This window comes from Paramisgurnus dabryanus, chromosome 20, assembly GCF_030506205.2.
Source record: "Paramisgurnus dabryanus chromosome 20, PD_genome_1.1, whole genome shotgun sequence".
NCBI classification, from domain to species: Eukaryota; Metazoa; Chordata; class Actinopteri; order Cypriniformes; family Cobitidae; genus Paramisgurnus; species Paramisgurnus dabryanus.
The window spans coordinates 16,038,310-16,065,324 of NC_133356.1; the positions used below are offsets into that span (position 1 = coordinate 16,038,310).

At 37.1% G+C, this 27,015-nt stretch overlaps 1 protein-coding gene across 9 annotated transcripts in view; it reads left to right on the forward strand.

The window, feature by feature from the left end:
• kcnq5a (potassium voltage-gated channel, KQT-like subfamily, member 5a) overlaps positions 1-27,015 on the forward strand; it is a 166,570-nt gene that overhangs the window by 108,029 nt on the left and 31,526 nt on the right. For all 9 annotated transcript variants that reach the window (XM_065296679.1, XM_073812924.1, XM_065296681.1 and 6 more), the window contains exons 2-3: positions 23,257-23,347; positions 25,741-25,867. In XM_065296679.1, coding sequence (XP_065152751.1) covers positions 23,257-23,347; positions 25,741-25,867 — 218 coding nt within the window. The remainder of the gene's footprint in view (positions 1-23,256; positions 23,348-25,740; positions 25,868-27,015) is intronic.

Here is a 27,015-nt window from a genome sequence, read left to right on the forward strand (position 1 = left end):
GACCTAAAGTATAGGCTGTGAAATGTTTTTTTTTTAAATCTCCTTTGCAATAAAATCTCCTAATAATACATTTATATATGCATCTGTGTTGACATTGACCTAGTTAGTGGTGTTCAGACATTCATTCACCATCCATTCACTGCATAGGATGTTAAAGCTTGTGCTCTTTCTCCTTCTCTTCTGAGAATAAAGTTTCCTCTCCTCTGGATGATGGATGGCCCTGCTGCTATTTTGGGGCTGATGGGGGATTGCCTGTGTAGAGATCAGCATATAAAAAAAGATCCAGTCAGCACTAGTGTGACATAGCTTTACTGTCCTGCCAATGTAGTGCACAAAAATATGAAGGGATGCTACCTTTACACCACATACTATAGAGAGCAGACATGCTTTATCTTTCCCCTCAAACCACTCCTACGCATTATTTCTTTCTTCACAAATGACAAATGAAGAGAAGTGAATCTGACTCAGCATCCTTCTGTATTGTCCTGATATTGTCCTGTAGTTCTCTGCTGATTGCATTATCTTGTGTTTAGGGAAATTGCTAGTAATATAGGCCCTGTCATGAACATGTTCCATTAAATGCATTCCTCGCTTTTGAACGAGCTTCGAGTTGATTATGATTCGCAGGAAAGGCAGATGTTGGTGAGAAACTCGAATGGAAGGTGCCGTAGTCACACACTAATGACTAAACCCAGAGGACTCTGAGACTGTTATTACTCGTAATTTTAGATCAACCCACACACCGTTTTGCTTTTTATAGAAGGAAAGCTGGAAGTGCTGTGCTATTGTATTGTAATCTATGAGGAAAGTCTGGCTGTAAATAAACGAATATGGGAAGAAATTGAAAGTACCAAAAGTGGCACTGCTACACATTTACTGTGCTTAGTATATTTAAAGGAACGGTTGATTCAAAGAGGAAACTCATTTTGAAAACAACATTTCTATGCAGATGTTTTACATTTTAAAGCAATCAATCAAATGTAGAAATTATTATTATTTAGCAGGTGATTTCTTTTCACATTCTACAAAAAATGTTGGCTGTTTCATTATTTTTGGTTTGTAGAGACTATATTGCTTAAAGAGTACCTTTTTGTCCGATTCACGTTTTTCCATATGCAAAAGGTAAATACCTCAAAGTAAACGATGACGCGAGTTATCGTCTCCAAAGTAAATCTCTTTTCTTGGACTACAACAAACACACGGATTGTAGGCAACAGTTTACTTACTGGGATTGGTGATGACATTATCATAATTCCTTCCACTTGGACTCACAGCCTGTAAGTTAACTCCTGTTAGCAACATGATCTCACAAATTTCCGTGGTATGGTCACGGAATATTTTGCTAATTTTTCCGTGGCATTGTCACGGATCTCTGCATTTTTCCGTGGCCGTAACACGGACTTTCTTTTCCATATCATTGTCATGGATTGGTTACTCAACTGCTTTTTCTTTTTTTCAAACCATTGTCGCTTCGGTTTAGCGTTAGATTTGGTGTTTGTGTTAGGATGTCACTTTAAGTATTGGTTTATACTATTTTTTTCATATTTATCCTTTTATATTTCCAGATTTTTAAACCATTGTCACCTAGCGTTATGGTTGGAGTTGGGTTTGGGAAAGAATGTAATTTAATGAAAATCTAACCCTAAACCAAAACACCAATGGTAAGAAAATAGGACAAAACAGTTGAGTAACCAATACGTGACAATGACACGGAAAAGAAAGTCTGTGGTACAGCTACGGAAAAATGCGGAGATCCGTGACAATGCCAAGGAAAAACGTGCACAATTTTCCGTGACTATACCACGGAAATTCGTGGGTTTAGTTTGCCTGTTAGAATTGGATTATGACCAAATCTTTCAAACATGGTAAGGGGCGTCACATTTCCGCCTAATGTCAAGAGGTATTCCGGTATCACAACGTACAGATTAGCTGGCCAATCAGGGACACAGAGTTTTTCAAATCTGTGCCTTTCAGGAAGAGAGTGAAATCTGGAGCTACAAAAATGTACGGTATGTGGAAAATAATGTGTGTTTTAACCATAAACCATGTGAACACATTTTTAGCAATGAAATAGGTGCCCTTTAAGACAGTCATCTGTGTCAGTGCTCAGGTGCACATGCAAGATATCTGTGGAGATCTCAGTAGCTTCCTTTGGGGCACTGAAGTCCCAGACAGTATACGGTCTGGTCTCAGAGAGACAGAACCCTATTAATCCTGCAGCAATAGTGCTGTGGTATCGTAATATTGGTCCTGAGAGAGAGAAAAAGAAACAGTGGAAAGAAAAAGAGAGCACTTTATCTCCCTTCTACTTTTATAGCCAGTAGGCAGATTATGCCATACTATAGTGAACTACCCATTTAGTGCTGGATGTCTCATTTACTCTTTCCACTTTCTCCATTGTCTTCTCTCTGCTTCCTAACTTTTATATTTTCCAGTTTACAGTACCTGCAAAGCACCCCTCATTTACCTCGATTGTTTTTCTCGTCAGTCTCTGAGAATGCATTCTGTCTCTCATCTCATGTTTCTATACAGCTATTTTGTAATTGCCTACCTGAGGACATCTTTTCTCGTCTAGTCTCCTCTCTAAACAAACATTGCATAACATTAGCCATTATCTTACCCAGTCCACAAAGCAAGACTAGTGTGTTGCATAACCGGTTTCTTATTCAGTATACTCTGTGATGTTTGTGCAAGTATCTCTGATGACCAAACCAACAGCAATCAGAGCAGCTGCATAAAACTCACCTGCCTAACTACACGTGCATCTGATTTTATTTATCTTTGCAAGGGTCACATTTATTGCTTAGTGGTTGCTGTTTAAATGTTAAAGATATTTAAATAAGTTATCTGATGTTTCATAAAAGATAATCCATGTCATATTTGTTTCTTCTAAAACTCCTTACACTGTCAAAAAAAAAAAAAAATCAAAATATGCACCCCAGCAGTCCCTGTGGATGTACACTTTCTAAAAATATAGCTTTGCACCTAACGATTTCTTATTAGTGCATCAGAGGTACTAATTGGTACCAAATGTATACATATCTCTACCTAATTTGTAATGTTACATACCTAGGACCTTTTTTAAAGGGTACTGCCCCAGTGACAGCTGGGGTACATATTTTGACAATTTTTTCTAACAGTGTAAAATAAAATGATAATACAAGCACACTGCAAAAAAATGACTTTCTAACTTAGAGTTTTTGTCTTGATTTCAGTAGAAATATCAATAAATTCTTAAATCAAGATGATAAGTCTAGTTTTTAAGACAAAAATATACAATTTAAGTGAATTTGTGCTTAAAACAAGCAAAACTATCTGCCAATGGGCTGAGAAAATTTTGCTTGAATTAAGTGTTCAAAAAATAATAAATCTTATTTCAAGATTTTTTTTCTCCCCCCATTGGCAGATATTTTTGCTTGTTTTAAGCACACATTCACTTAAATTGTATATTTTTGTCTAAAACTACACTTATTTTCTTATGTCTATTTTCTCAATATTAATTAAAGAATTTTGGGATATTTCTACTGAAAATAAGACAAAAATACTAAGTAAGAAAGTCATAGAATCAAGAATAATGACAATACAGTCACACCAAAGCCATCAAATTTTGTTAAAATATGTGGTTAATAAACTTAAAACTTAAAGGTTTATTGTGGGACTTTAAGAAGGATATCTTGACAGAAATGCAATATAATATACATAACTATATTTTCAGTGGTGTATAAAGACCATACATAATAAACTGTGTTGTTTTAATTATGTTAAAATTAGCATTTTTCTGTTATAAAACTATTTGACAGAATATTAATACAGAGTATTCAGACATTTTAATGACAAATTTAATTGGTAAAAAGTCGCCAGTTATGTTGCCTTGGTAATGTCAAGTTGTCATGACAAGTTATAATGTATTGGTTAATGTCGAGTTGTCATAACAAAGACATCTCAAACAATGTCATCTTCACATTCAAAATGACATAATTGAACAAATGAAACTTAATGACAGTTGTCATAAACGTGGATAAAATCTCCTTCATGTTCATGACACGTGTCATGTCATAATTATAAAGGTGTCATTGTCAGTCTTATGAACACCCCTATAAGTAAAGTGTTACCATTCTGTTGAATGAACGTTTCTTCTTCAAAACATTAGGGAGGTTAATGCAGGTAAAAATTAGAATCTGTAAATGGGATAATAAAAAACTGTATTAAATGAAATACTATATCATATTAATTTATTACATTTAATTTATATGATATGTATTGTTTTAGCAATTAACATTATATTTTCATTGAAAAATATTATATAACTATCAATTTGAATCAAAACATTGCAGTGCGCTTAGAATTGAAAGCATACACCAAGTCATTTATCCTTGGTTTGGAAAACAGATTTCTTTGTTTATGTTTGTGAGTCTTTGTGATCTTTGTTCTTCTGACGTTAAGTAAATCCAGAGGCACCTTCTGTATGCACATGTGCGAGAGAGACAAGGCTGTAGGTGTGCTGCTTCCGGTATTGATCAGTGCGTGTCTGTTGGGCACGGTAAATGGTTGTGATAGATGACCGTGTTTAAGCGGTGTGCTGTTCCCCTTGGCTCATGTCTGGGTGAGTCTCCACACAGCCCTTACTCCGGTAATAAAAGCAGATACTACGGTGAACAGGTCAGTGCTAAATCAATGTCTCCCTCTCTCAGGAGATGACACAAATCAATCTTTGTCAGTGCTACTAATGGATACAAAAACCCAGAAGAGTGGGTGGAGAAAGTGTTTTTGCCTTTTCGCTCACTCCTAATCTAAAATAGTTTGTCTTTTTCCAGACTCTGTGCCTTACGTTTTAGCAAGGCTTATAAAAACAGTAAATTAAACTGGAACAGGGAGTTGCACGGTGTTGTGCCTTTCTTAGGGGACAGACGGTTTCACTTGTCCTCAATGACATGAAATTATGAAATTTAGTGTCGAGAGGGCAGAAGGAACATTGGCTTCAAAAGCTTCAACCCATGCACTGTATATTTCTTACAATAGCCCACAGAGCTACAGTACAGTTTAAGTGTTTAGTTTTGATGTTGTAGAATGGTAGCAATTGTTCTTATGATTTTTTTGATCCAATTAATCAGATAATCCAAAAAATGTCAATAGATTCATCAAAAAATTTATGGATAAAAACATGTTAAAATAAGATATTTTGTGTGTGTGTGTGTGTGTGTGTGTGTGTGTGTGTGTGTGTCTGTGTGAGAGAGTGCATGACAGTTCCCTTACTACTGTATCCTTACATGGACAACGTCAATACAACCTTGACAGATCTGGCCCATCTGCTTTTTCTCAAAATATTATTAATGCCATAAAAAGCCAGAGGTATAAGGAAAGATATAAGTGTTTGTATAGACATGTGTCTAGAACTGAGTGTGTGTGTGTTCCATTGCTTTACTACTGAGTGGAAACTTTTTTATGTGTTGATAAGACTGGAAAAACCTCATCAGATGTTTTAGTTTTGGACAATTCAGTTATAATCCTCCAATGTTAATACAACTTATATATGTTGTCATGTGCTTATATACGATGCTTGAGGTTACTTCAGCGATTGAGAAACCACCTCTGATGCGGTGGGTTTACTGCAGCAACCAAGTGAAAATTAACCCCAAGTCTACAATAGTGTTGACGCACTGCTCGTAAACAGTCCAACTAAAATGAACTAAGGAAAAACACTTACTTTGGTGGGTTCTATAGTGACCCCATGTGTACATAAACTTTGAGGGCCAACCAGGGAAAGGGTTGCACTTTGAAGTACACAAAAAGTGAGACCAAGATAAGACAGTATACAGCAACGATAAAGGCTTGAGGAATTAGAAAGTCCAATTGGTTAAAGTACCTTCACAAATGCTTTCTAGATGTACAAATTTCCATGCGCTGTTAGTGTGTTTTTGGAGAAAGGTATTTGAACAGAAAGGATCTTTTCATTGCAAAAAGGGTGGTGGTTTTCTGTTGTCTTAAAGGGGCCATTTCACAAGACTTTTTTAAGATGTCAAATAAATCTTTGGTGTCCCCAGAGTACATATGTGAAGTTCTAGCTCGAAATACCATATAGATAATTTATTATAACACGTTTAAATTGCCACTATGAGTGTCCTTTAAAATGCAAATGAGCTAATCTCTGCACTAAATGGCAGTGCTGTGGTTGGATAGTGCAGATTAAGGGGCGGTATTATCCCCTTCTGACATCACAAGGGGAGCCAAATTTCATCGACCTATTTTTTCACATGCTTGCAGAGAATGGTTTAGCAAAACTAAGTTACAGGGTTTTCTTTTTAACATTTTCTAGGTTGATAGAAGCACTGGGGACCGAATTATAGCATTTAAGCATGGAAAAAGTCAGATTTTCATAAAATGTCCTCTTTAAAGAGATAGAAGGGTATTAACATCAGCTGTCTTCATGATTTTATATTTATATTTGAAGGAATCTATAGTTTTTAGTCACCTGACCCACCAGGGGGTTTGGACGGCAAGAAAGCGACAGTTAACATTGGGCTCTCCATAGAGAGGGAGCACAAGCCGGTCAATTTTCAGTCTGTTTCAAGCCACGAATATTATAATCACCTCACAACAGAAGAAAATGAAGATTTGAACACAAACTACAAGTTTTGGGCACATTGTGATCTATACACACAGAACCTGATTCCGTATTTTATAGGGGCGGTTTCGCGGACAAGGCTTATCATAATCCCAGACTAAAATGTATGTATGCATCTTTTACTTATGTATTTTAACATATTTCAGTGCAATTGTTTTGTCTCAAGATGCACACCAGTATTTTTTTGGTAAGGTTTGTTTGTAAAAACTACTTAAATGTCCTAATATAACCAAAGCCATGGAAACCGGTCTGGGAAACCGCCCCCCGTCAATAAAAAATGCCAGATTCTGCCAAATCTCTACTTTGGTGATGTTTACTATCAATTTACTACTTATTTATTGGAAAATTCATCACCTTGCTTCCAGGATTACATTTATATTAATATTATATAATATTGTATTGTATTACCAGCCGCCATATCACCCTGTAGCCCAAGACAGCTTGCCCACTGAAGCTAAGCAGGGCTGAGCCTGGTCAGTACTTGGATGGGAGACCACCTGGGAAAAACCAGGTTGCTGACGGTAAAGGTGTTAGTGAGACCAGCAGGGGGTGTTTACTCTGTGGTCTGTGTGGGTCCTAACACCCCAGTATAGTGATGGGGACACTATACTGTCTAAAAGCACCGTCCTTCGGATGAGACGTTAAACCGAGGTCCTGCCTTAAAAATCCCAGGATGTCTTTTGAGAAAAGAGTAGGGGTGTGCCCCGGCATCCTGGCCAAACTTGCCCGTTGGCCTACTAATCATCCCCTCATACTAATTGGCTATATCACTCTGTCTCCTCTCCACTGATAAGCTGGTGTGTGGTGGGCGTTCCGGCCCAATATGGCTGCCGTCGCATCATCCAGGTGGATGCTGCACATTGGTGGTGATTGAGGAGATTCCCCCGTTCATATGTAAAGCGCTTTGAGTACTGAGAAAAGGAATTGTAAGGAATTATTATTATTACAATATATTTAATCATGTTAATTAAAAAGAAAGTTTAGTCTAAACACAGGCTTATACACAAGAACAAAAAATTATCTAATAAAGGTGCAAAATGATTCGCAAACAATTACAAATTATCAATTGCAGATGAGTGTTTTAAAAGTACCTCAGCCAGACAGAATATAAAGCAGCATTTATCTGAGCTATGCTACTTTATGCTTCTGCATTTCCAGCTAGATCAAGCTTTTTTCATCAGATGGTTTCATGTTGAAGGGTGTCCACCCAAAGCTTTGCTGACCATATCTTAACCATGGCATGTATGAAAGAGTGTAAGAGAGAGAATCTTTAACTCATAGTTTTCTTATTATATACTTTAACCTATAATGATTTTCAATCCTAATTGGGTGAATTTCTGGGTTACTGCATGTCAATCTTTGTAAAATAACTGCCTACTGGAGAAGGTCAGTCAACACAGCACAGTCAGCCGTGAAGGAGTCTTCCCTATATTTCTGCAAGTGTAAAGTATGATATTCGTGTTTAAGTGGGTTTGTGTGTGTGTGTGTGTGTGTGTGTGTGTGTGTGTTTAATGAAAATAAAGGAACTGAGTCCCGCCAGCTGCAGCGAGTGGGGATTTAATGGTGCAGTTTTAAGTGCAGTGAACTTTTGGGGGTGAATGAGTTCAGAGTGTTTGTACATGGAGATTTCCATCTGTCTGAGGTCTTGTAGAGGAACAGAAGATTAAAGACAAATTGTACTTAGCAGCTCTTCATTTCAAAAATTCCTTCCGTATCTTTGCTAAATTATTTTTGTATTCAGGTTTTGGGAATCAACATGATTTTTGTAAATAGGAAAGTAGTAAGACAGATGTTTTAATATATTTTTGAATGTAATCTTTAAAATCACAAAAATAATTTCAGAGTTGGTATGTTGGATTGATTTCCGTGAATCATTTCAAACTGTCCATTCTTCAAAAACCAAGGGGCCCACAGTCGTATTCAAGCAAAGAGCCCAGAATTCCTAGTCATGACCCTGGCTGCAGCATATGAGCATTGGAGAGAGATGAAGAAAAAAGTGAAATTGAGAAAGAAAAAGGGGGGGGGGTCCGATGAAAAGACTGGAAAGGGCACACTTTAAAGGTGTGAAGTGTGTCTCATTAGGGTTCTGTTTGAACTCAATTGCCTGCTAAGCTCTGGGTTCAGACTGATGAGAGAGTTTCTCTCCTTTTGGTCTGTCTCCATAGCCAAACAGTTATCTGCTCATGGTTTAGTGTTAAAGCTAAAGTTTAAAAATGGTATTACAGGGCAAAAGCATTTCACTTGCCCATATTAAAGGTCTCATTCTTTCTGTGTTTTTGCAGCTTTGATTGTGTTTACAGTGCACAATATAACATTTGTTCATGTTTCATGTGTAAAAAACGCGGTATTTTTCACACAATTACCTTATCTGTATATCGCTGCTTTCACTGTCCTCACAACGGGCTGATGTCTTCCTTGTTCTATGAAGTCCCTACACTGTAAACCTGGATAAGTTCTACTAACTCAAAAATTTTGAGGCAACTGATTGCCTCTTTTTTTGTAAGTTTGCTTACTTAAATATTATGAGTAAGCTTATACTTAAACTCTAGTAGTAATGCTACTTAAATATTTTGTGGCAACTGATTGCTTTGTTTTTTTGTAGTTTCCTTTACTCAAATATCTACATTTTACAACTTAACAGAACACTGTAAAACCTAACAAGTTCAGAGTACTACAAATATTCAAGTAAACTAACTACCATTTAATTTTGTTCACAAATCACAGAAACATATCATGTGACTCATGAAAATTTGATACCAGTGAAAGTGTGTTGAGACTGAACTCAGTGCTGACTTTCACATAGGTATTGTTTATATGATAAAGCAACACATTATTGACCTAAAGCCTAAGCACAGGCACTACACTTCTGAACAATGGTAAGCACAAAACTAAAAAAATAGCAAACTTTTCTAAATCACCAACATAAATAAATGTTTAACACTACTGAGTCTTTTTGTTTACTAAAAACCACATAAAATATCACTTAATTTAAAAAAATGCTCTCGTTTTGCGGGCTTATGCAAAGCATGCTGGGAACTGAACCTTCTCAACCAATGGTGTTGATTTAACTTTAAAATGAAATAAATTTGCAGTGACAGACTCTTTCTTAGCTTACCTGGCAAATTGAACTCATCACAATCAGCAAAATTTTGTAATTATTTGCATTCAAGAGCAAATTCATCCATTTAAAACAAGTCTGAGGGCCCTTTCAATGATGACGTCACTTTTTGGTAAAAACCGCCACTAGAGGGCTTTTGACTTAAAATATTTAATTATGGTTTAATCTACTTTTCAAGTTCCCTAAACTCTTTACCTTTGGTGTAGTTGTAAAAACTCAAAAAACTATTTACTGCTAACTTAAATCTATGATAGATGTTGAATGAACTCAAAAATAATAGTTAGCTAAACTTTTTGGCACATTTTGAGTACCAGGTACTTTTTATTATAAGTTAGTTCTACTGTTTGGTTTTACAGTGTACTTCAAAAATACGTATCGAGTGCTGATTGTGTAGTTTGTTTAGTGTGTTGTGATTCGATAGCAGCTTAGCTTGCCGTTAGCATAGCTGGCGACTGACGTATTCCTGTGGGCGGAGTTTAGTCAAAAAACTGTTCTACTGACATCATTAAAGCAGGAAGTAGAGGGCTGTAGTCCAAACCGGCCGTTCACTGTAGGCTTTGAAAGGCAATTCTGTTAAAGAAAATATATCGCCTGGCAGTGAACATTGAGCTTTATCAGGTATTATTTACGCTTTTATTTATGCTATTATTACAACATTACACATGAACTAGGGTTTAAATTTTTTTTTTTTTTTTTTTTTTTTTTAAACACGCATATCTATCAGCTTAGGTGAAAGCCATTAACAAGGCCCTCTGCACAGATGGTGCAGGGACACACAGAAGTGGTTTCAAAGATTTTATTGAATCACTTAATACATACACTCTCAAAAAATGGTGCTAAATAGTACTAAAAGCTCCTAATCACAGTAATCATCTCTTTTTCACACCACCTTCTTGTCTTTCTGTCTTTCTTATATTTCTCTTTCATCTTTGCCTCCTTGGTAACAGTTCCCACTGCCGGACATAAGCTGATATTTGGTAAGCATCAAGGATTGTGGGGAAAGCGAGAGAGTGAGAGTTAGTAAATGGAGTAAAGAGGAGGCCGTGTGGTGCTTGATGAGAACCTGCTGCCGTTTCCATTTATGCCAAGAGCGTTTATGAACTCTGTCAGCTGCTAGATCTCACCAGCTTTCCCAGGTCTGGATCCTGTTAGGACAGGATTTGCGCTCATCGCATGGAAAAGAGTTTTTACCGAATCCACCTACTCTTCCCAATGGTACCCAAAAGGGAAAGGAAAGGAAAAGATGAAGGGAGGGAGAGAAGGAGGCTGAGCGAAATGTCTCCTGGCCCACACCTTCAAAGCCAAGCTAAGCTGCATCATGGAAATTTGGCCCTGGTCCCCAGCCATGTGGGTGATGTTGACTACACATAAGAATCATTACAGCACTAACTCTGCTTTGTGTACTTTTTCATTTCAACATCTCACTTTCTAAGAAACATTATAGGTTAGTATGGCTTGACTACAAACAATCCAAGCGTCTTGTTATTATTACCTTAAATCTTTTGTACAAAGTTATGTTTAACAGAATACTACTTTAAGGCACTACTTATTTCTCTATAAAAAAGAAAGATTAATAATAAGGAAAAATTATTTGCAACATCACCAAGCAAATTTATAACATATGTTTTGACATTTAAAATGTATGCAATTTTACATGCAAAAGTAAACAAAACAGATTACCAGATTAAACACAGGAAAAAATGTATCATGTTACATCTGTATCTAAAAAACAATATACTCACAGATCACTACTTAGTAATGACTGATAGTTTCATATAAAGACCATCATAATTCCAATAAATGATTATTGATGCCAAGAAACTTCCTGATTGTTTGCATTTACTTAAGTGAACTTTAACTGCATGCTCTCAGGGCTTTGCGTGGCTTTGGCTTTATTGTTTTGTTAAGTAGTTGCTTAGAAATGAAACAGTGTGTTTTAACCAATCACCCTTGTAAGATACTTAAGTAGATTGTATAAACACCAGGATTGGTTAATAGACACTTGGCAGGGGTACATCCTGTCTGTTTCTGCTCCCTGTCCACCTCAAGACAAACTACTGGATGTAGAGCGGCACAACATACTTTAGCTCATCCACCTCCTCACCTCTTTCCCTTGAACCAAAACAAACTCTTAGGCTCCAGTTACAATGGTGCTAAAGTTTTTGTGCTTACATTGTTTTTTATTCGGCTATAAGGAAGAGCTATTGAAACTGCCTATATACAGCAGTGCTTGTTGTGCTGCTGATTTCTTTGGGATTAAGCATCATACTGTATGATGGGGCTCTTTTTATTTGTAACTTTGTGAACTATTTAACTGGCCATCAGATGGCCCTTAAATGAAAGTGTGAACAGGCAAATTTGTTTTTAATTAGTATCAGGTAGACGTTTAATTGATGGGAAGGTCATAAACAACCTTCAGTCTCTGTCTTTTGTTGAAAGATAATCATATTGATGCAGCAGGAGCATTATGTGATCAGTATCAGGACCCTGGACAGCACCGTCGCTGATTAGACTAAACCTCATGTTAAAAAGGCCATCGTTTTTCACCTTAACAATTTTCGGTTGTGATCAGCGTTTCTCTGAGAAAACTGCAGTAGTCAGAGTGTTTCATTCATGAAGCTTGTATCACAGTGAGTGCAAAAGTATATATGTGGGTGTGAGTTTTTGCTACACTCTGAGAAAGGATATGTTAACGGTTTACACATTTTTTGTGTTATGCTATTTAACCCTTCACGTGTCATTTTGTGTTGATTATGTGTTCAAATAAATAAAAGGGACAACACAAGATGTGTTAAAACAACACAAAATGTGATTTAATAATAACGCAGAGATGTGTCCTCTATAGGGACAACACATTAAATGTGTTGTTTTAACACAACCGTTTTAAGAGTGTAGTGTTAATAAAAAACTCCCAATCTCACACATCATGGAGGCCTGCAAACATCCACAACAAGACTTGTCTCCCAAGCCTTTTTGTAATCATCTTTGATCTGTTCTCTACACTGATATAGTGCTTCAAATAGCTCTATATTCTGTTTGTTAGCAGCTAACGTTAATTAAAGTTAATTAAAAATCCCTAGTGCAATTTGTGAACAATTACATGACAACAGACACTTTGTTTGCCAGCTTTAAACAAAACCAGCTGACTGGTTTTTACAGCACTATATCCTTTTGATATTCTTTAAACATTCTTTATGAGTGTTGCTGTAACCTTAACTTCTGCAGTTAATTTTAGCCAGCTACACTTTTTCTATACACATGATTGAAATTTTGTATTGTACATAATTTCAGTTTTAAGGTTAGTTCACAACAAGCAATGTGTTTCCCGCCCTGTGACAATGTGAATCAGTCTTTGTTTTATCCTTTTTAATCATTTAACATTTTTCTTTAAACGATATGAAGAGTTTAGATGCAAAACACTCTAAGTGCATCTGGCATGTTTTCTTGTAAATGGGCGTTTGTTTATCAGTATATTACATTCAGGGTTCAGTAATTTCATTTATTGGAAATAAAAAGTGAATTAGTCAGTTATTGAAGTTTTTTCACAAACGTCAGTCTAGTCATTTAGTTGTTATTAGAGATGCACCGATATTAAATTTTCCACCGATAGCGATAGCTGATTATTCAGACTGATATCTGCCAATACCGATAGTTTGGTGGTTATATTAACTTGCATTAACTAAACTGTGAAGATTATATTTTCTGAATGTTATACATTCATATAATGACCATTAATACTGAACATGTTTCATTACATTTTTTATACACAGAGCTCAAATTTATTGCATTTTCAGGACTTTCCTGTGAAAGAGATTTTTAATCTCAGAGAGATTTTCCTGGTTAAATAAAAGGTCAAATAAAAATAAAAATAAATAATAAAACAAATATTTGAGAGGAAGTTTTGGCAATGACTAATGCCTGTTTTTAAACTATTGAACAGTGTAAAAAATTGCTTATATCGACAAAAACCACTTATTTGCTGATATCAGTGCATACCTAATTGGTATTTACCATTTTGACTGCCTTCACTGCAAAACCCTCTAAGTGCAATATTCTTCACTTGTAACAAGTCTCCAGCCACTCTTCACTCTCCTTTCTAAATAAAGGTAAAATGCTTAAAAATTCTGTCATTATTTTAATATATTCAGTAAACCTCTTTTAACAAGGTAAGAAAACCTTGTGCGTGTGCTCGCCGTCATTGATCCAATTATTTTTGGATTAGATTCTGCCAATAAACCAGTATTTCTGAATGGCCAAGGCCAGGATTAAGTGGATTTGAAGCGAAAGCCTTTGATGAACGTATAATGCGTACAGAGAGCATTCAATATCATTATCCCATTTTTGACGGAAGTTCCATTTAGCGGCTTTTGCATTGGAGCTCCTCATGTTTCACATCATCTCATTTACTCAAGTTGGTAGATTGTTCAGCACTTATAATATGTGACGTAATTGGAATATTTGCATGTATACATGAATGGTGATTTGTCTTTGGCTTTGTCCTTCTTATACTTAACCCTTTACTGTACAGCGTACTGTGGCCACCTTAGACTTGTGTGCCGCTAACAGACAGCAAGATGTGTGGCATTTCAGAACAGGAGTGAGATTACAAAATGAAGATGTTTTGAAGATCTGGTGCAGGTAGTCGGTGAACTGTGTAAATCAACATGATGAAATAACAGCTTTTTTATGGGCTTTGTGGCCCTGAGCCTGGAACAGCAAAGTACAGAGCTAGATAACAGCTGTAATTCTTTATGTTCTGTGTTCAGAGAAATCCCCAGACATCAAAAGACCCTTTGTAATTAGCACAGACTATCACAAGCAAGCTTGCTATGGTCATTTATAGCATTCTCATAGTGTATTTAATGCAGCCTACACACACAAACACTCTTTGCAGTCAGTGGATATAAAAAATAAGTAACCATAATAAGCATGTTTTTTCAGATCTTCTTCATCAATCTGTCCATGGTCTACTATCCATCCATCACTATTTCTGTAATTTATCTTTAAAATCTAGTGAGCTGTCTTACTGCCTACATAGATAGCAAGGCAGTATCTTAACTATCACGAAACCTGTGACTGATTTTGAAACTCTACAAAGGTACCAATTTTATAAGAGGTCCACACAAAAGACTCAGTTCGGAAAATGAATGAAAGAGGGTAGCTTGAAAGGAATCTTATACACTATTTACTTCTAAGGAAGGAGAGAAATCGATAGCGTGACTTTGTGGAAAACTTTGAGTCTCTTCAAACTGATGAATGCTGCTCACTGATGGTCCTGCTGTTTCAGAACTATAACTCAAACTCCTTTTACAAAAGAAAAATCCTTGTGTTGTGTTACTTTGTCAATTTCTTCCATTTCCACAATGTTGAGTTGGATCTAAGGTTACGTTGAACTGTGCAGAAAAAGTAAACCCAAACCTGAAATCACTTATCATCATCATTACATATTGCTAACTAACATTTATATGTAACTTCACCATGCCGTAAAAAAAAAACACATTCTACAGTATTCTGCCATCCTCATCAGAATCAATCATTCAAAACTCAATTGCTTTCAAGATGTCAAGACTGAGCAGGCATTCAGTCCCACCTCATTATTTTCTGTTATTAGTGTATCATTAACCCTAATGTCTGTCTGAAGAGCTGGTCAGAAATCTGACTTGTGTTATGAAGTCTGCTCCAGCTGCAGTGGAAACAGCAGCCAGTGTCCAGACCTTCCTGCTCAGACAGCGCACAGCCATTAGAAGCTCAAGTCAAATCAGAGCCAGATGTCCACAGGCTATTTGTACGAGCCATTCAATAATTCACATAGCAGCCAATATAACTCAGACTGTATTGTGTTGTGGACTGTGGATTACTCGCATTGTATTTTACAATAATCCAATGGAAAATGAATTATCGTATTAATCTTGTCAGGAACGCAATAACTGGCCTCTCAGCCATCCAACTGCCTGAAACACAGAGCCAGTCTATCACTCTTACTTTTCATCTCTCCTCTCCCTTGTCTTTTCATTATACATGTTGTCATATTATATATGACTCAAAACAAAATACTGGACAATGCTTGCAGGTACCATGGAAAATTAATCAGTATCTCAGACAGTATCTGCAAGTTTGTATTTTTGAAGAATTGTAATCTTAATTCTTCAGATTCACAACTTTTACAACACCACTGTCAAATGAAAAAGAAATGTACAACAATTTATGCTTGTCGTTGTTACATGGACAAATGAAATCCAGTGGCGGCCGATGACTTTTTTTTTGAAGGAGCACGATGCGAAGTTCGTCACAACATGTATGTAGCCCGTCATGTGTGTGGTTCGTAATTTCAAAATATGTGTTCTGCACGTCGAGTGAACCTCTACTGTATGTGCATCACATGTCTTGTCAAAATAATTGCCTGCTGCAGACGCGTCTAAAGGGTTTATGATAAAATGGACGCTAGCGTTTGCCATACTTGCATAAACTCATGCATAATCAGAGTGTACTGTTAAGGAAGTGTCTTGCATGTATTTTGTGAACGTGAGCGTCTCTTTTATCATAAACACATGGTTCACATGATGCAACAAACACATATTTTGAAAACAAGAGCAACACACATGACACTCATGACACACACATTTTGAATTTGCACCCCTCGGAAGAGCAGTCACGAGCCGCCACTGGTGACATCTAAATTTGGTGATTTTTCCAAATAGACTAACAGTAATATTGTTTTCACACATGCAATTGTGGTTCAATTCCCAATATAAATGGATAATATTCATTTTCAGAGTTAGCCTATTTGTTTTAAAGACAGTATTGTGTAGTAGTGCCTTAATGCAGACTCTTCTTCATTCTCCACAGGAATGAGGAATGTCTGAATTGTCTGCAGTTATTTACTGCAAGAGATTAAAACAATAGCTTTGCTATTTTTTTCATCTTTTTTGTAAAATAGTCAATTTAAATATTCATGGATATCATTAATAATAATCATATTTTAGCCAAGAGGCAACCTTCCGATCTCTATCGTGAAGCCAACACGGAAGTGACTAAAACTTTAATTCATTGACAGGCTCCTAGAGACTGGCTCCAAAAGGAAGTCAATCCCATAGACCCCCACGTTAACCCTTTAACTGCCTAGGTTTAATAGCCATAGCTGTGAATGATTAGAAATTTAAATTTCTCAGCAAATAGTACATTCTGACTTACATTACCTTAGCTTTTCTACTTTTACCATAAAGTGACTAATCAACTAGTTTGAAAAATTATTAAAAACATACAAAAGTTTTTTCATGGTACCAAGTAAAATAATTTTGTAAAGCTAGGGCTTCTCCAGTGTAATATGTCAAAAAATCTTGCAAAATTTCACCAAGAACAGTTCAGCTGGCAGGAGTGATTTCTTTGTCTCTGACATCCATCTAAGAAGAAATGTTGTGACAAGTGCTGTTGATTGACACTCTGACGTCAAGTGGATTTTTTGGCATAACATACCTCAAGCAAATGGTAAAGATAGCTCAATCACCTTAGGTTCTCTTCTTAATAAAATATATTGACCAATGATGTGCTCATTCATTTGGTTGAGAGGAAGTTAAAGGGTTTTAAAACTTTACAGCAAAAATAAATATGTTTTCAGCCTGGTACAAAAAGTGTTTTTGGTCTGTATAGCTTCATGACAACTGTGAGGAGGGTGAATTTTTTTGTAACTCATCCGTTTTAATTATATTAAGCCTTAAAGTTCTGCATAATCAAGTGTGTGGCCACTTGAGTGACAGGTTAGCTGGCATCCGTGGCGGCTGGTGACTTCTTTTTTTGAAGCACACGATGCGAAGTTCGTCACAACATGTATGTAGCTTGTCATGTGTGTGGTTCGTCATTTCAAAATATGTGTTCTGCGCTTTGAGAGATCGTGTATGCATCACGTGTCATGCCAAAATAAGTGCCTGCTGCCTTGAACTTGAACTTGAAAAGAGACGCTCGCGTTTGCCAGATACTCGCATAATCTCATGCGTAATCAGAGTTTACTGTTAAGGGAGTGTCTTGCGTGTATTTAGGGAATGTGAGCTTCTCTTTTATCATAAACGGTTTTGACGCGTGTGCAGCAGGCACTTATTTTGACAAAACACATGATGCACACAGGATCTCTCCACACGCAGGACACATATTTTGGAAAAGGGAACCACACACGTGACAATCCGAACACTTATTTTGAATTAGCGCATCCTCGGAAAAGCAGTCACGAGCCGCTACTGCTGCCACCGCTGTCACTACTGTTGAGTTAGATGGGTGTGTTTTAGCAACCAGCCACCTCAGCTCCACCCACGTACTGCCACTTGGTCCATTTTTGGTTATCCGCGAGTAATGCACTGCCAAGATGGTGATGATGACAGGCTCCGCCAACTATTGGCTTTAAAAATGCTCTTCACAAACCTACGTGTGACATCACGGACACTACGTCCATATTTTTTAAAGTCTATGATTTTAGCATTAGAAATACTACGGTGACTAAAGAGTTTACACATACTGTTGGATTAACATTAAAGAAACATAAAAAAAATATTTTAGTAATCAATACTGTTAGTTTAGGGCAGATTGGCACAAACCTTACATTGGCACTGTATGCATAATATATTCTACAGTGGCGGCTCGTGACTGCTCATCCGAGTGGCGCAAATTCAAAATATGTGTTCGGAGTGTCGTGTGTTGCTCATGTTTTCAAAATATGTGTTTGTTGCGTCATGTGAACCATGCGCATCACATGTTTTGTCAAAATAAGTGCCTGCTGCACAAGCGTCTAACAATTTATGATAAAAGAGACGCTCGAGTTCAAAAAAAACCCGCAAGACACTCCCCTAACAGTAAACTCTGATTACGCATGAGATTATGCGAGTATCTGGCAACGCAGGTTCATTTTGGATCTTGTTTTACCCCATCCTGTATGTTTGGCCTGGTAGGCGGCAACACCGCCCTCTGGTGTGTCATGTTCACTCAGATAGTACATATTGCAGGTGGCCTGGCTCATGGGCAAATAATTGAAATTCCACTTTGGAGCATATGTCACCACTATCAAACTGAATCCCTTTCAAACCCCTCCAAAACAACATAATCTCAGACAGTCACACACTGACACCGAAGTACAGAACCAGGTGTGTAGACAATTATCTGCTACTGTTCTCTTTCTCTCTCTGCCATTGTAAATCATTATTAGATGCACTGTGACAGGATTGCTAACATTTGCATACAGGCATTCTGTTGCATTCACATACACAGACAGCTGAACTGGTAGGTAAGGCTGTGTTTTGTCTCGTTAGTGGAGGGAGGCCCCTTGGGTTCATAACTTTAGAAGCTCGGATGTCTACGTCTGTGGGAACCTGCCGCTTTGGCCACACAACTCTTTATGCTGAAAGACACATTGTCTGGCCTAAGCACAGAGCAGTGCGCTGGTACCTGCGGCTGTTTTTAAAAAAAAGCCATTCCTTCCTGTTATAATAGTTTCATTTCACTCACCTCTCGAGTGCAGGATGTGTCAAAGTGCACGTGTGTGCGTTTGTATGTCACTGCTACTGTTTTGCAGGTTAGCACATTTCTTAGACTTACAATAGGTACATACCCAGATACAGTACGCTCCTATGATGTTTAGGCATCACAATAAGAGTATCCTGCCTGCTATTTTACTTAGATTTACGGCAGAATCCATTGCAACAAGCTTTGTAAAAAAATATGTCCAAGATAGTAAATGTGAAAGATTTCATTTCTCCATATTTATGTATTTATAAAACATCGCTCCAGGTTTTTGAACAAAGCTTTGTGTGCATGTTTTTGTCTGTCATGTTAACTATAATTAACATGTTCTGCCTGAACAGCACAACACCGGTTTAAGTGTAGTAGTCGTGGTCCGCTCTACCACAACGATATGGAAAATGCTGCAATAATGTCCTGCAATAACTCATAAACTCTGTCACAGTCCAGACTTTCAGTATTAGTGTGTTATGAGATTCACAGAAGCCATCAGACTAACTGAAAAAGTTGCGTGTGGGTGTTCATGTGTTAGCCAAACTCTGTAAGGGTGAAGAGTAGTTCAGACAGGCTGTGTCTCACTGCTTAAAAGAGAAAGACAGGACAGAGGAACAGGTGAGGGTTGTCAGTACGATCGTGATAACAGCTGTTAACACACATCTGCATGCCACAGTTTGTCAATGGGTACTTTGACATGCAACCAAATAATCCTTTTGATGGCTCAATCGGATTGAAAAGCGTTCATGTAAACAGCTTAATCAATACGATTGAGGTTGATCGGATGCAAATTTGGATTGTATTGAAGGGAGTGGTGTACTCCGATCTGTGATCCGATCAGCAGGAGAAAAGTATGCATGTAAACGCGTGAATCGTAGTATTTTCTCAATCGGATGCAAAAATACCTTGTGCACATGCACAAAACATTAATGCTCAAGTTCACGTTCATTAAATTTTATTTTATTAGTATTTGGACTGTGAATAGTCATTGGCTAGTCTTGAATGTCCATTGGGATGGTTTTGATACATGAATCTGGCAACCCTGGCTGTGCGCTTCCGCATACTGTATTTTTGGCGTACATTTTAATTAGATTGCAATGTTTAGGGTGCATGTAAACTGCATTGTCATAACCTTCAATCGTATTAAATTCAGTCAGATTGACAAACATGTGTATGCAAACATAGCCATTGATCACACACGTACACAGAAACACTGCTTTTACTATAAACACATATTTTCTTCACACTTTGTAAAATCATTTTGAGAGCATGTTGTTGTTTGTATATTTACAAAGATTATTGGAGAATTGGTTTTATAGGCAGATCTAACAACAAAAAAATTTGAATTTAATATGATTTTTATTCACCCGGGTCGAGGAAACTTATTTCAATGCTCAACCACAGTGACATCACTCTTTGTGAAAGGTTAAATCGTGTGCATTTATCTTTTTGATTCATTTTGAATGTTAATTGACTTGTAAAACGTAAAACTGCTGTTTTCTGATCAAAGTCAATTTGTGAAAATGTCTGACGTGTCTTTACTAATTAAATACACTTTATTTTACATTCACATGGCTCAGGCCATGCGTTTCAATGTTATGTTTGGGAGTTTGTATTCAACAACCTGTTACATGTCTGTCAAATTTAAATAATGTAGAATAAAGAAAAAAAAAAACAATATGTAAGGAATAATTGACGACGGGCCATTGAATTATAAGAAAATAATGCACACCCAAGGTGCAATGCGGCACGACGCGAAGCGTTACACCGCTGGTGTGCATTATTTTCAAATAATTCAAAGGACCGGAGTCAATTATTCCTCTTATACCACGGTTACCACAAACATTGCTCTGGTGCCTATTTTTAAGACATTTGACAAGTTAGGTGTGCGGTTATCAGAAATTAATTCATACCCACGGAACATTTCTCAGCCAATCAGAATAAAGCATTCAACAGACCCGTGGTATAAATATCTTTACTGTACATTCTTAGAAATTTGAGGTTCCAGTCTGTGGTATGAGGTCGTGTGTACCTCTGAGTTACCTATATGCATCTTTTAGGTACAAAAGTTTACTTTTTGAAAAATGTATTATCTTCTTGAACCTTTATTTCCAAGAGCGTAGACAGGTATCTCGCCATAGTAACTTTATTCAATATCAACAAACATTATTACGTTATTTAACTAGAATTCCAGATGTCATTCCTGTTCATCCCTAAAAGCTGCTTTATAAGGAGATCGTTGGTGGTTGCTTGCTTTGTGATGTAGCAGTAGTTTCATCAGACTAGCTGCTCTAAAATAAGACAGAGGAAATGAAAAGTGAAATGAAGAAAGGGTTGAATGCGAAAGACGAGACTCCACATACAATAAAAACATCAGCCGCTGGAATATATTGTGTGTTAACCGCGATGTCTGCAAGTTAATTCAGCACGCAACCCCATACAGCCGTATGTCTCACAAATGCATCCATTTCTAAAAACGAAGAACCCAGCTCTGTTCTCCACCACCTCAGGCCAATGTTCTTAATGGCCTGTTTATACAGGGTGGAAAAAGACAGAGAGAGAGAGAGAAAGAGAGAGAGAGTAAATGGTGCACATAAGCATACTGCACCAGAGAGAGGCAGTAAGGTCGCATTTACATTGCATGTTTGAAGTGAAGTACATTTTTTTCCCTCGTGGCTCAAATCGGATATAACCCACGCACGTGTAAGCAGCATAAAAAGCACATACAGTATATTCTCCGATTGGTTGCAGGCCTCATTCATATGTGGAAATTAATCGGAAACATGCATTAGCGTCCCCAATCTAAGTGGACATATCGGATATTCCCATCCCAAGATGTGTCGTGCGGTCACATGACTCTTCTTAGCAGTGCAATGGAGGATGACGGCTCCACTTATTGGAGTAATGTTGTGTTTTATGTGTTGTTACAGAAATAAAGCTTTATAATCTTGTATAATCATTTTGACTGTGTCTATTGCATATTGAACATTTCACTTCCTATGAGATTTAAGCTGTTCCGGGCCAGTATGTCTACCTTGACATGTTTAGTATAAATGCAGATATCGGATACAAGTCACTTTTAAAGGAAAACACCACTTTTTTAAATATTTTACTATGTTCTTATCTCAACTTAGATGAATTAATACATACCCATCTTTTTTCAATGCGTGCACTTAATCTTTGTATAGCGCGTCGTGAATGTTTTAGCATTTAGCCTAGCCCCATTCATTCCTTAGGATCCAACCAGGGATAAATTTAGAAGCCACCAAACAATTCCATGTTTTCCCTATTTAAAGACTGTTACAAGGATAGTTACACGACACAAGTAAGTATGGTGGCACAAATAAAACGTAGCGATTTTTTAAGCGGATAATAAATGAGAACTATATTGTGTGGCGGAGGAGCACTTAGTTTGCAGAACGTTGACCTCGGACGCTGTAACATCATCACTCCTGACTACCCCCCCTCTCGCTTAAACTTCCGTCAATGTTACTGCAAACAAAGTGCTCTTCCGACATACAATATAGTTCTCATTTTTAATCCGCTTAAAAATCTGCATCTTTTATTTTCATCCCTGTTTGGATCCTAAGGAATGGCTAAATGCTAACACATTCACGACGAGCTGTGCAAAGATAAAGTGCACCCATTAAAAAAGATAGCTATGTATTTATTTGTCTAAGTTGAGGTAAGAACATAGTAAAACATTAAAAAACTGTGGTGTTTTTTCCTTTAAAAGATGATATATGTGGGTTGGATACAGGCAACAAAGCCAAATTGGGCATCAAGATCTGCAGTGTAAATCCAGCCTCAGAGACTCGGATGAGAAAATATGCATGCTCCCTTAGCCAATCTCTATTTCTGTAGATATTCTGTAATCGGGTCCATCCTGAGGATTTGCTAAGGTGTTTTTAAATTAAAGCAAAGAGATGTTTATACCTCGTAGCTATGACGAGGTAATCTATCTATATAACTCAGTCTAAATTAAACTAACGGTTTGTTGTTGCTTCTGTTTGTTCTTTGGCAGGTTCACCTTGGTGTTTGGCTGTCTGGTTATGTCTGTGTTCTCCACCATCCCTGCTCACATGGAGCTCTCCAATCACTGTCTCTTTATACTGGTGAGGCACGCACAAACACATTTAGAACGGTCGTGTCTGACTTTAATCTGTGTTGACTAGTCATGGATCATACTTTTGTTTCTCGTGAGCATCATTCCACTCACACAATGTAAAAAGCAGAAAAAACGCATTGACTGGTAAGCATTGATCCAATGACAGTTTGACATGTTTAAAAAAAAAATTTTAAGAGCTCAGATGCAAAAGCCGCTAAACGGCAACTATTGACCGAACAGCAATGCAACACTAAGTTAAGTGAATTCATAAAACAAAGCATCATATGTCCGTATTTTTCTCTAATCGGGGGTGTTCCTAGATCCTTTCAAAGGCTTTGATACTTGCTCACGTTAAAAAAAGATAATCCCTCAGATTAGTCATTTGATACGTGTATTAAGATAAGCTGGTTTCATTGTTGCACTGTTTTCCTGGCTAATGGGATCCTCTTATGTGACTGCATAAAACACACCATGGTGCTATTAATGATATAATACCTCCGTCCCACTGGAACCCTGGTGGAGCAGTCAAAGGCATTATTGTATCAGTTAATGGAGCTGTATGTATGTTTACATCAAGGTCCTATGAACTGATGTGAGAGGAGAGGAGGATGGCGCGTCCCTGCTGGTGGGAAAGCAGTAGGGAGGCATAACATTCAATATCAGATAGTCCTCAGGATACACAAACAATGTTGTGTCAAGCTATGGGAAGCCCAGATCATCTGTCACGGTGCATCAGGAAAGGCCAGTTTAAACCCTGTCCCAGGCCTCCTGCCCCAAGAGATGGGGTTAAGATGTTGAAAGGTCATATTTGTTGATCTGTCCATCAGCAGCTGCATTAAGAGGGAATCAGCATTTTCAACTGTTTATGCAGACAGATGTTTTAATCAGGTGAAACAGTGGGGAACTCAGCTGGGTTTTATCTAACAGTGCAGTTAGCAAAGACCGAGATTGTGGAAATGATGAATTAGCTGAGAGGTTAATTGTGTTAACTAGACATGAGTCCAGCGTCCTGTGGCGAACCCGAATGTGGATTACTATAGAAATTGTAGAACAATGCTGTGCATTTTACAATGAGGCTCATCTTTTAGATATACTTTGGGGATTTTGGTGGTGGGGTTGGATGCTGTATATTTGCTGCTCTCTGCAGATTTTTGCTCATTTACATTAGAAGGTGCATTTAATTTAACCAATAAACAATGCCTATTGCAACTGCTTATTGATTGCAGTATACAGTACAGTATGCTATAGTAGTATTCGAACAAAAACAACTGGGACATACTTTATATTATAAGTTCAAAATGCGAAAGTAGCACAACCAAAAAATAAGTGCCTTTAAGTGTCTTTCTTGCACAAAATCTAAAATATTTTTAAAGGTAAAATAAAACATTTATTTACATTTAAAACTGAAAAAATTAAAACACATGTATCACCAGTGTACCACCACATAATGGTGGGAAGTTTACCATTTCACTGACCTTGGAAGTATTTAATCAACCTTTTGTATTTAAAACACTTTTTAAAATTATTTTAAAGGTGCAGTGTGTAATTTTTAGAAGGATCTCTTGACCTAAATGCAAAATATTGTACAAAACTTTATGATAAGGGGTGTATAAAGACATTTCATAATGAACCGTTATGTTTTTATTACTTTAGAATGAGATGTTTTTATCTACATACACCGAGGGTCCCCTTACATGGAAGTCACCATGTTGTGCCACCATGTTTCTACAGAAGCCCTTAACGGACACATTTTTTTACTAAGTTGTCTCCGACAATGACATGTTTGTTCGGAGGTGGCTAACGTATGCGTTTCAAAAGTGAGGGGTGAGCAGTGGACTGAGCCGTTGGTTGCAATGCGCAACTTCACCACTAGATGCCGCAAAAATGTACACACTGCACCTTTAATGAATTGCTTATATTGTTTTGGCACATAACTCAGGGTTTTCACAGCGTTCTTTTCAGATATTGAAAGTCAAGGAAATTTTTATATATTTTTTTACCAAGTCATGAACTATCAGGGATTGTGTTTGTCGCTTCAAATTTTTGTTTAAAATGTATTCTGCTTGTTGTGACGTAAGGAATGCTGTTTCCGGGTCCAAGCCTCCACTGATTTCAATTGAGACTATAATCTAAACAACTGTTTATTGACATTGTTTATTCATTTGAGACATTTAAGCTAAATTTTGTATAAACTCAAAGTGTACACTACATTATCAGGCTCACAGCATCTCAGACAGGTCATGAAGATTTCGTTTTTCAGTCTGGGAATTTGACATTTGGCTTAGAGTGGGAACCCTGATAACTGTTATACTGTCAAATGTAATGTATGACACTGAGTGGTAATTTTATGTGCTATTATTGCACTGACACTCATTGTTTGTGATTATTTGTGGTTTGTAGGAGTTTGTGATGATTGTTGTGTTTGGTCTGGAGTACATCATTCGCATCTGGTCAGCCGGATGCTGCTGTCGCTACAGGGGATGGCAGGGACGACTGCGCTTCGCAAGAAAACCGTTCTGTGTCATTGGTAAGCCAAAAACCTTCAGAGTGCTTGCTGGTGTATGTGTGTGTTTGTATAGATGATGAATCTGCTGTGCTGGTGTAGATAATGTCAGCTGCTTATGAGAAATGATAGCTTCGCTTACAATTACTTAAAGAGAACGATCTTTACTAGCTCCTTTATAATTTAATTCCCTCCTGAGGAAAGGCAAACTGAGGGATAGTCAATGCTGTTTATATTTATTACACACATGTGTGCGGTATTGTATCAAATGAGGGCAATTTTAGTCTTCAGTGTGAATATATCATTGTGTGTTGTATGTCATGCACTGAATCTCATCTCCATTTATTAGGAAGCAGAACTCCATCAGAAAGCCATCAACAAAGTGATTAACTCTGAATTATGAGAAAGGGAAGAAATGGCACAATTTCTCTTCCCTCCTACTCCAGACATTTATTCTGAATGTCCCATTAGAAATTATACAAAGATCTTGGCATACCACTTTTACACTTTTATTGAAGCACACTGCTACAATAAAACGGCACATTATCCATTACATATTCTCTTCTGCTAAAAAACTATGATAAACAAATTAATCTTATAATTTATGTAACATTGGTGTATTACATTTGCAACAAACAGCATATGTAGGGCAAATAGTAAAGAACAAAAGCTATTTAATTTACTGAAAAGTATGATTAAAAATTATAATGAGAATTTGGGTGAATTGTTCCATTTTTTGATTGTTAAGAGGTGGCCCAGTTGTGATTTGTGACCCTGGGCTTTTTCTAATAGCATCTGCCTGATTGGTCAAATTACATTTATTGCGGATTGGTGATTCGCTCAAAAAGATCTGTGCTGCAGGTATGACATATTTTTGTAGGCTAACCAGAAGTTAGTGGGACATTGGTTCTCGCAAAAAAAGCCCATAAATTTTCCCTTCGAATTTTTCGATTATTGCAAAAAATAAGCTCTGTGTTTAACAAAAAGTTTGACACTTACAAGTTTTGTCCAACAAGTTAGTCTCCACAGATAAACACAAGTTTTATGATTTTTTTCCGTCCCTGTGACACACTATAGCTTTTGAGGTGATGTATAGCTTTAATGTATAGTATTTGTATATCTCCATTTAATAATGCTCCCTGGTAATTAGATTCAAATAAAGAAAGAAAGAA